This window comes from Macaca thibetana, chromosome 15, assembly GCF_024542745.1.
Source record: "Macaca thibetana thibetana isolate TM-01 chromosome 15, ASM2454274v1, whole genome shotgun sequence".
NCBI classification, from domain to species: Eukaryota; Metazoa; Chordata; class Mammalia; order Primates; family Cercopithecidae; genus Macaca; species Macaca thibetana.
This window is the reverse complement of record NC_065592.1, coordinates 25,231,241-25,241,397: the sequence shown is the minus strand read 5'-3', so window position 1 is coordinate 25,241,397 and position 10,157 is coordinate 25,231,241. Positions and strand designations below refer to the sequence as shown.

The window sequence follows — 10,157 nt, the reverse complement described above, 5'->3', positions numbered from 1 at the left end:
TTACTCATCCAGCAGTTCTGAGACTCCCCCAGTACCATCTGCTGCAACACTAAGGTTCTGCCAGGCTGGAAAGAAGTTCATTCTCTTACTTCATTCAAGTTATCAAATAGTGTTGGCAGCTAGCCCTCAGCCCTGGGTCTGTAACCCTTGCAGACACAACAGGACAGATGGAGCAACTGCTGAGTAAGGGTGGCTTTGGCTGGGGTTTGTGGTTATTTGGATTTATCTATAGTTGAGGCCCTGATGATTTCATACATATTTACTCATTCACTATTTCATATGCATTTAACAATTACTGAGGGCAGGGTTAGGGGCAGGGGGATAGCGACGAACATGGGTAGAAACAGCCCTATGCCCAAAAGGCTTACTTTCTTTTTGGGAAAGGGGACACTGAACAACGATAATACCATGTGATGGGTATGGGATGAGTGTAGGTTAAGCAAGAGTAGGGCTGGACGCAGTGGCTTATGCCTGTCATCCTAGCACTTTGGGAGGCCGAGGCAGGTGTATTACTTGAGCTCAAGAGTTCAAGATCAGCCTGGGCAACATGGCAAAACCCTGTCTCTAACTAAAAATAAAAAATTAGCCAGGAGGAATGGTGGTGCATGCCTGTAGTCCCAGATGCTTGGGAGGCTGAGGTGGGAGGATTGCTTGAGCCTGGGAGGTCAGGGCTGCAGTGAGCTGAGATTGTGCTGCTGTACTCCAGCCTGGATGACAGGGTGAGATCCTGTCTCAAAAAATAAAAACAAACAAACAAAGCCAGAAACAAACAAACAAGAGTAACTATGAGAATGAACTATGAGAATGGGGGAACTGGCCCAGGCCCAGGACAGGGCAGGGCTCCCAGAAGAAAGGCCCTTTCAGCTGAAACTCGAGAATGAGTTGGTTGGTCAGGTGGCACGATGGGGCTGGGGTTTGGAGACAACTTTCCAGATGGGAGAGAATGGCAACCACTGAAAACTAGAAGTGAGAGAACAAGGGGAAAGGGTTATAGGAGGAACTGAGAGATGCTCTGTATTTTTGGAGCATAGGGTTTTTACGTGCTGGGAGAGAGTAAAGATTAGTCCAGGGTAGGCTGTGGGTGGGGAGAGGCTTGGGCCCACCACAAGGACCTTGTCACTGCTGAAGCATGCTTTCCAGCAGACCTGACTGGATTTCACCCTACTTTCACTGGATTTTATTGCCCTTTCTCCATTCTCCATGGAGCACCCACTCCCCCTTGCTATGCCAGGACTGGACACTGGTGAAATTTCAGAGATACAAACACATGATACCTTGTTGTCCATGAATGCACGGTACTTTTACTGAGCACTTTCTTCTAAGCACTTTATCACTTCAATTAATCCTTGCAATCTCCCGGATTAGCAGATATTGTTATCTGCCTTTCATAAATGAGGGTATTGAAACTCAGAGAGTGAGCTGAGCTGCCTGCCCATGCCACATGCCAGTAAGTGGAGGAGCCTGGTGGGCCAGCTCCAAAGGCCCCTGTCTTTTGCACCTCCCTAGTATAGGAGATTGATGTGTCAGCATCTAAGTTCATGCTGGAGTGACCAGCAATGAGCATGAAGAGTAAAGGCAGCCTGGCAGAAAGGGCAGGGGGACCACATCTGGCTTCATGGAGGAGGGAGACCTTGTTGGAGATGTAGGGTTTAGATAGATTGCGATCAGGCCACACTCCTGTTGCAGGATCCCTTTTAGTATCCTATCATCAGTGAGTTAAGCTTCAATATCTCTTGACGCGCTCTTGCTCCCACGCCTCTAAATTGTTTTCTGTTTTTGTTTTGTTTGGAAATCAGGCACACTAAATAGGGACTTGGTGTATATTGTTCACCCTTGCCCAGTACAATGCCTGTCCCTTAGCAGGTACTGAATGTCCATTTGTTGATAAATAAATGAATGAACTTCATTTTTAGTAGCCCACTACCTGGATCCTTACTTACCTGGTGAATGAGGGTGCCTGGGTGGTATCTACCACTCAGGTTGTCAATTCCTGCTCCTGTCTCCAAGCATGCTGTCTCTGAGGGCTGGCCGAGCATGTAGCCAGCTAAGTTCTGGGGTCTGAGAGTTTCCCAACAATCTGGCAATATCTGTTGAAATAAAAAAATGCATGCACGGACCAGGTGTGATGGCTTACCCCTGTAATCCCAGCACTTTGGGAGGCCAAGGCGGGCAGATCACCTGAGGAAAGGAGTTCGAGACCAGCCTGGACAACATGGTGAAACCGTGTTTCTACTAAAAATGCAAAAATTAGCCAGGCATGGTGGCTCACCCCTGTAATCCCAGCTACTCGGGAGGCTGAGGTGGGAAAATCGCTTGAACCCGGGAGGTGGAGGCTGCAGAGAGCCAAGATCGCACCACTGCACTCCAGCCTGGGTGACAGAGTGAGACCCCATCTCAAAAACAACAACAACAACAACAACAAACAAAAAAGCATGCACATTCTGACTCAGCACATCTACTTATAGAAATGGGCCAGGCAGGGTGGCTTGCACGTGTAATCCCAGCACCTTGGGAGGCTGAGGTGGGAGGCTCACTTGAGTGTAGGAGTTTGAGACTAGCCGGGGAGACATAGTAAGACCCTGAACCTACAAAAACAAAACAAAACAAAACAAATTAGCCAGGCGTGGTGGCATGCACTTGTAGACCCACCTACCAGAGAGGCTGAGGTGGGAGGATCCCTTGAGCCTGAGACGAGAGGCTGAGGCTGCAGCGAGCTGTGATTGTGCCACTGCACTCCAGCCTGGGCAACAGAGAATGACCCTGTCTCAGAAAAAGAAAGAAAAAGAGAAAAAGAAAAGAAACAAGGAAGGAAGGAAAGAGAGAGACTGAGAGAGAGAAAGAAAGGAAAGAAAGAACGAAAGAGAGAGAAAGAAAGAAAGAACGAAAGAGAGAGAAAGAAAGAAAGAAAGAAAGAAAAAGAAAGAAAGAAAGAAAGAAAGAAAGAAAGAAGGCCGGGCGCAGTGGCTCAAGCCTGTAATCCCAGCACTTTGGGAGGCCGAGACGGGCGGATCACGAGGTCAGGAGATCGAGACCATCCTGGCTAACACAGTGAAACCCCGTCTCTACTAAAAATACAAAAACTTAGCCGGGCGAGGTGGCAGGCGCCTGTAGTCCCAGCTACTCGGGAGGCTGAGGCAGGAGAATGGCGTGAACCCGGGAGGCGGAGCTTGCAGTGAGCTGAGATCCGGCCACTGCACTCCAGCCTGGGTGACAGAGCGAGACTCCGTCTCAAAAAAAAAAAAGAAAGAAAGAAAGAGAGAAAGGCAGGCAGGCTGCGGTGTGTTTGCATGTACGCAACAATGCTGCTATGTGCATCAGGGCAAGGCCTGTCAGCAAGGCTGGAAATCACCTCCATGTCCACCAAGAAAGAAGGGCAAAGAAAACAAAGACCCTTTCTATCAGGTTGGTGCAAAAATAATTGCGGTTTTTGCTTTTTTTTTTTTTTTTTTTTTTGAGATGGAGTTTTGCTCTTGTTGCCCAGGCTGGAGTGCAATGGCACGATATCGGCTCACTGCAACCTCCGCCTCCCGGGTTCAGGCGATTCTCCTGCCTCAGACTCCTGAGTAGCTGGGATTACAGGCATGCGTCACCACGCCCAGTTAATTTTGTATTTTCAGTAGAGACGGGGTTTCTCCATGTTGATTAGGCTGGTCTCAAACTCCCGACCTCAGATGATCCTCCCGCCTCGGCCTCCCAAAGTGCTGGGATTATAGGCATGAGCCACCGGGCCCAGCCTGCAATGTTTTTAATGGCAGAAAAACGCAGTAACTTTTGCACCAACCTAATATAATATAGGGACGTTTATGTGCCCCTTAAAAAAGAAATGAGGCAGTGTGGCATGTTCTGGCAGATGAGCGCCAAGGTACTTTGTCGTATGAAAAAGCAGAGTACCCAACAGAATAGAAAAGGCCTTTTGTGTAAACGCACACACGCACAGGTACATACGTGCTCTGAGAAAAAATACAAGGAAAGCACAAGGTCAGTGCTTTCCTCAGGGGAAAGGGCACTTACTTTTAACTGTAGACCCTTTGAAATTATGAAAGATGGCAGTGGGAGTGAGCCCTTGTGAGTATAGCAACTGGGAACACGAGCGAGCAGTTACGTGTCTGGTAGTTGTGAACATTTCACACACACTATCTCATTAAATCTTCACACAACCTCATGAAGTAGCTATAATTATCTGCTTTTTACAGAAAACGAAGGCACAGAGAAGTTAAATAATTTACCAAAGATGATATAAGAAGTGCAGAGACCCGGGTCATAGCCCAGATAGTCTGACTCCAAACCAATGCTCTTAATAATACAGCACACACACAATTTTCCATTAGAAACAAGTTCCCGGCCAGGTGCGGTGCCTCACACCTGTAATCCCAACACTTTGGGGGCCCAGGCTAGAGGATTGTTTAAGGTCAGGAGTTTGATAGCAGCCTGGGCAACACAGCGAGACCTCCGACTCTAAAAACAATGACAAAATCAACCAAACAAAAACCAAACCCAAGTCCCCAGTAAACTTCTGGTCTCAAATACTGCCTCATCCACGGGTCCCGTGACTGTGTGTGTGACGGGGGCTGGACCTCCGGAGTAAGCCGCTCCTTTACAGTGGGGAGACGGCGGGAACCCGTGCCCTAAGATGCCGTGCACGTGGTCGGCTGGGCGCTGAGACTCCTTCCGGCGTCCCGCGGGGCGCTAGGCTGATGAAACGCGGCCTCCAGCTCCGCTCCGCCGCGGGCCCGGGAGCCGCATTCCCTCGTGGCCCCAAAGCGAGCCCGGCGGGCGGCTCCTCCGGGTTGGGCAACCGAGCAGGGCCGGCCGGGCGGGGGGCGGGCCCGGGAAGGCGGCGCGGCGCCGCGCGACGCGGGAGGCGGGCGGGGCGCGGGGCTGCGATGCCCAGAGGCTGCGGCGCCCAGAGGCTACGGCACGAGGGGCGCTGCGCCCCCGACCTTCCGCGTCCCGGGGTGGCGGCGGCGGCGGCGGCGCGGGCGGTGAGTGTGCGCGGGCCCGGGCGCGCGCCCGTGTCCTGCGATCCGGGATTGGTGCCGCGGGGCTCCGGGGCTGGGAGGCCGCCTGGGCGCCTCCGCCTTGGCCTGCGTTCGGGCCAGACGGCCTGGGGTCGGCGCCGCGGGCAACCTGCGGGTGGCCTCCTTACGCCCTGGGGCCCCTGCCCCCGCGTGCCAGCAGTGGGAGCGGCTCTGAGAAGCCTCCTGGAAGCCCGCGGTTGGGGAGGGCCGGACTGATTTCTGGGGTGAAGGAGATCCCCCCCTCCTCAGCCGACCTGGACAGTTCCAGAGGGCGGAGACTGAGACTGGGGCGAGACAGCTGCCCAAGGCCAAGGCCGTGTATGGCGGGACAGCTCCGGCTGGCTTGAAGGAGCCTGGGTTTCAATTCTGGCTCAGTCCAGGACCGGCCCCTTGACCTTGGATGGTACACTTTATTTTCTGGGTCTTAACGTCCTCACCTGTAAAATGGAGAGCTCGGACTCATTGTGTCTCAAGGTTTTTTCGCCCCGAAACTTCTGTAACAGACCCTTTTAGGGTCTCGTGTTGGGCTTTTCACAAACAAAACAAAACCTGACTTAGGAAACTGACGAATCTCAGTGCTAGTTCCCTGGGAGGCTGGGCCCTCGGTGTCTGCAGAGATGGAGGACTTTGCGCAATAGGACTTAAGAGTATGTTCCTGGCCGGGCGCGGTGGCTCAAGCCTGTAATCCCAGCACTTTGGGAGGCCGAGACGGGCGGATCACGAGGTCAGGAGATCGAGACCATCCTGGCTAACACAGTGAAACCCCGTCTCTACTAAAAAATACAAAAAACTAGCCGGGTGAGGTGGCAGGCGCCTGTAGTCCCAGCTACTCGGGAGGCTGAGGCAGGAGAATGGCGTGAACCCGGGAGGTGGAGCTTGCAGTGAGCTGAGATCCGGCCACTGCACCCCAGCCTGGGCGACAGAGCAAGACTCTGTCTCAAAAAAAAAAAAAAAAAAAAAAAAAAAAGAGTATGTTCCTTTGCAGATGCTCTCTACGAGCTGAAAAAGAGGGGAGCTGACCTTGTGCAAGATGGATATCTGGAAGTTCTGGTTAAAATGCAGAATCAGCAAAGGAGACTCAGAGAAGCTCTAGTTTCCTGCTTAGTTGCAGGGGCCTCAAGGCTGTGCTCACTCCCTCTGCTCTGCCTCCACCCTGGTATCTGTCAGACCCTCTGTGTTGTCCTAGGGCTGGTGCAGGGCTGAGCTGGATGGGGAAATGGAGTTCAGGACATATGATAGGCATCTGCCTTTGGGGTCTTGCCAGCACCCCTCCTGCCCTCTGCAGCTTCCTGGTTGAATGAGGGGCTGCAAGGTGACCACACAGGCTGCCCTGATGGGCCCATCCTGGCCTCTGGTCCATATCCCTTTCTGCTTGGCACTGGCCTCTCTTGGCTCTCACCTCCACCTTTGCCAAGCCCAGGAGCCTCCTTCCTCCAGGAAGCCTTCCGGAGAACCCTTCCTCCACCCCAAACGAGGTGCTCCCTCTCACTGCCTTGTTGCAATTGTTTGTTTTGTAATTGTCTTTCCCTGAGTTTGTCATTCCTACCATTTGGTGATCCCTAGCAGGGAGGGCTGAGTAGGAACTTCCGTTTTTATTTCCAGTTTCGTAGTCAGGAAAGCACAGGGCCTGGCCTGAGAAGGTGCTTAGGAAATGTCTGTGGAGTAAAAATGATGGCAGCTGTATTTCTTCAGTGATTCCTATTTGCCCAGTGCTATTTTGAGTGATTTACATGTGTGAACTCTTTAAACCTCACAACCACCTGAAGTTACTGTCGTTTTCCCCACTTACATGTAAAGAAACTGAGGCAGAGAGAACTCGCTCAAGGTTACACAGGTGGGAAGCGGCAGGACAGGGTTGGTTACTTTGAGCTATTACAGGAAACAGCCTCCAGGTGAATGGAATAAAGCCTGCCGATTGGTACTTTGTGAGAGGCTGATGGGGCCAACTAGGGTGCTGTGATTTCTTCCGAAAGACAATGCCTCATGGTGGGATTTTTGCCACGAATGGAACCTTCCACGCAGTCTGGAAGGATGCTTGTGCAGCTCCAGCCTGGGCATGGTCCCTCGTGGCTCCCTGGTCCCCCAGGCCTTTTTGAGACTCTAGTCAGCTTTTCTGGGCTGTAGGCCCCTAGCTACGATGTCCCTATGTGTCTTGTCTGGAACATGGATCTCAGAATTATATCTGCCTCAGGGGCCTAAGAGATGATCAAATGAAGCAGGGAAGGGCTTCAGTGATTATCAAGTGCAGGGCAGAGATCCTTGTGGCTATTTTTGTTGGTAATAGGAAGGAAGGAAGGCATGATGAGAGTGAGAAACACTAAGCATATTTAGGAGAGTCTTCTGCTGTGGGCCAGGTGAGGAGGAGAAGGCCCCAGTGTAACATCTCAGGGCTGACTTGCATTTATTGCTTGATCTTGCCTGGGAAATGCAGTCTCCCTTGACTCACTCTTTTTTGTTTTGTTTTGTTTTGTAAGGGTGATTTCATGAACATTCTCAGAGACAGTTAGTGCAGAGGGGCAAGGGCATGGAAATTATGTGCTTGGACCCTGGAGCCAGATGGCTTGGGTTTACCTCCTGGCTCCACGCTGGTAGCATGGCCTCCCAACCTTCGGCAAGTCACTTTACATCTTTGACCTGCAGTTTTTTCTCCTGTAAAATAGGAAAATCATGTTGAGGACAGGAGCCGGTCTGGTGAGCAGAGTACTGGATATTATGCTTGCATTTCCTTCTGTTACATCCCCACAGCAGCTATATGAGGTGGACCTCTCTATCCCCATTTTACAGATGAGAACAGCAAGGTGCGGGTTGTTAAGTACCTTGACAGCTAATGTCAAAGAGCATGTATGTGGCAGAGTGGGAATTCAAGTCCAGGTTTTCTGGCTCTAAAGTCTTCAATGTTTTCATAGTTTGCTGCTTTGCAGCCTTAAAGCCCGGTGCAGGGCAGGTATATGATAATTGTTAAAGGCTCATCTTTTACATATTCTTGGTTGGGAGTGGAGGCTCCTAAGTGATCTTCCAGAGCTGAAAATTGGGGCCAGCTTCAGGTGCATGCAACCTGTGCAGTCACACAGGGTCCGCCACTTAGGAAGCCCCTCCCATTTTGTTTAATGCTGTGCTGTTGCCATCTTTAAATTCTTCATTATTTTTAAAGAGGAGGCCCCACATTTTCATTTTGCATTGGGTCCCACACATTCTGTAGCTGCTGCTGTTTAAAGTATTGAGAGAAGTGAAAGATGGTGAGGGCATGAGAGCCCTGTTCCCTCTCTAGGGGGCCTGATCAGTGGCCATCAGCCCTTGGGCCAGCTTGGAATCATGAAGATGTGTGCTGACTGGACACTTCATGTCCTCACAAACATCTAGAACCATGGTAGCAAAAGACGATTCTAGTAGACTTTTCACCATGTGGTTAGCAGGGCTGGTGTGTCATCCCAGGGGACTTAGGCCTGATTATCCTTGGTGAGGGGTAATTTTCAGGCCTGCTGGTGGACACATAACAGAGGTAAATGTGCAGGTTGCCGCTGGAGAGAGTGGCACTGGAAACTCAGTTTCTCATCAAGGAAACACCCATGACAGGTGTTACTGCCTTTTTTTTTTTTTTTTTTTTTTTTTGAGATGGAGTCTTTCTCTGTCGCCCAGGCTGGAGTGCAGTGATGTGATCTCGGCTCACTGCAACCTCTGCCTCCCGGGTTCAAGTGATTCTCCTACCTCAGCCTCCCAAGCAGCTGGGATTACAGGTGCCCACCACCATGCCCGGCCTAATTTTTGTATTTTTTAGTAGAGATGGGGTTTTTCCATGTTGGCCAGGCTGCTCTCAAACTCCTGACCTCAGGTGATTCACCCACCTCGGCCTCCCAAAGTGCTGGGATTACAGGCATGAGCCACTGTGCTCAGCCTACGTTTCTTATTCATTTGTCTTTCCTACCATCTGATTTTTGTTTGTTTGTTTGTTTGTTTTTGTTTTTGATTTGAGACATGGTCTCTCTCTGTCACCCTGGCTGGTGTGGAGTGGTGCAATCTCGGCTCACTGCAACCTCTGCCTTCCGGGTTCAAGCTGTTCTGCTGCCTCAGCCTCCTAACTGGGATTACAAGCATGCGCCACCACACCCAGCTGATTTTTGTGTTTTTGGTAGAGATGGGGTCTCACCATGTTGGCCAGGCTGGTCTCAAACTCCTGACCTCAGGTGATCCACCCACTTTGGCCTCCCAAAGTGCTGCGATTACAGGTGTCAGCCACTGTGCCTGATTTTTTTTTTTTTTTTAATTTGTATTTTGCAGTGTCTTATGGGAAGCTACTTGAAATCCTGTGTGTAAACAAGACTCCCTGTAATGAATATACCTATCCTGTGCCTGGTTGCCTGGGGCATCCTCCATAAGGGAACAGAAATCCCAGCTGCCTGGCAGTGGGGCCTGGTCAGCTCTTGAGTACCCTGTGGACCCTTGGCTGTGCCTGGGCTGGAGGAGACCCAAGACCAGAAGGGAAGTTCTCAGTTTGGGCCTTGGAGGGTTTTAGTTTCTCTTCCTCCTCCTTCTCCTCCTGGGAATTTTTGTCAGCATTTTCAGAAAGGCCAAATTTGGCAAAAAGACTGTGGGTGGCTCTCCCTGGCCTTTGGTGACTTTGGCCCTGGAGAGAGCCCCTAGGAAGCCCATCTTGCCCAGTCCCAGGCCTGAAGTTCTTTTTTGTGCTGTGTTTTGAAGGCATATGATGCTGAACTGGCTGCTCCAGAATGAACCACAGCTCTGAGAAGGGGAAGTAGAAACAGCTGGCACCCTGCCATGGCCTGTGAACCACAGGTGGACACGGGGGCCGCTGGCCCATTGCCCCCCTCCTCCCCTGGCTGGAGCGCCCTGCCTGGAGGGAGCCCTCCCGGCTGGGGGCAAGGTAAGATCACAACCTTTCATTTTCCACCCCCTTTCTACCTCATGCTGAGCTGCACTCACAGGGCACAGAAGTTTCTTTAGATAAGGTCAGGGGGAGGTGTCTTTGAGGCCACATTCTGTCATTTTTACCAGTTCTGTCTCTTGGGCTTAGACCAAGCCACCATCCCTCTCTGCTGAGCCCCTGCTGAAGCTTGCCTGTTGGTCTTCTCTTTTCCATTCGTTCTCTACATGGCAGCCAGAGAGCTCTTTATTATTTATTTA

General features: G+C 51.2%; 1 protein-coding gene across 7 annotated transcripts in view; it reads left to right on the top strand.

The window, feature by feature from the left end:
• The first annotated feature begins 4,693 nt into the window (after positions 1 to 4,693).
• Positions 4,694 to 10,157, top strand: part of TMEM268 (transmembrane protein 268) — a 36,672-nt gene continuing 31,208 nt past the window's right edge. For 4 of the 7 annotated variants that reach the window (XR_007719591.1, XM_050759645.1, XM_050759644.1 and 1 more), the window contains exon 1: positions 5,990 to 9,897. Coding sequence is in view for 6 of the 7 variants with exons in the window: in XM_050759645.1 (XP_050615602.1) it covers positions 9,792 to 9,897 (106 nt within the window). In the remaining variant the exon portion in view is untranslated. Of the gene's footprint in view, positions 4,983 to 5,989; positions 9,898 to 10,157 lie in introns of those variants that run through there. The other 3 variants (XM_050759646.1, XM_050759642.1, XM_050759643.1) reach the window with 2 other exon arrangements.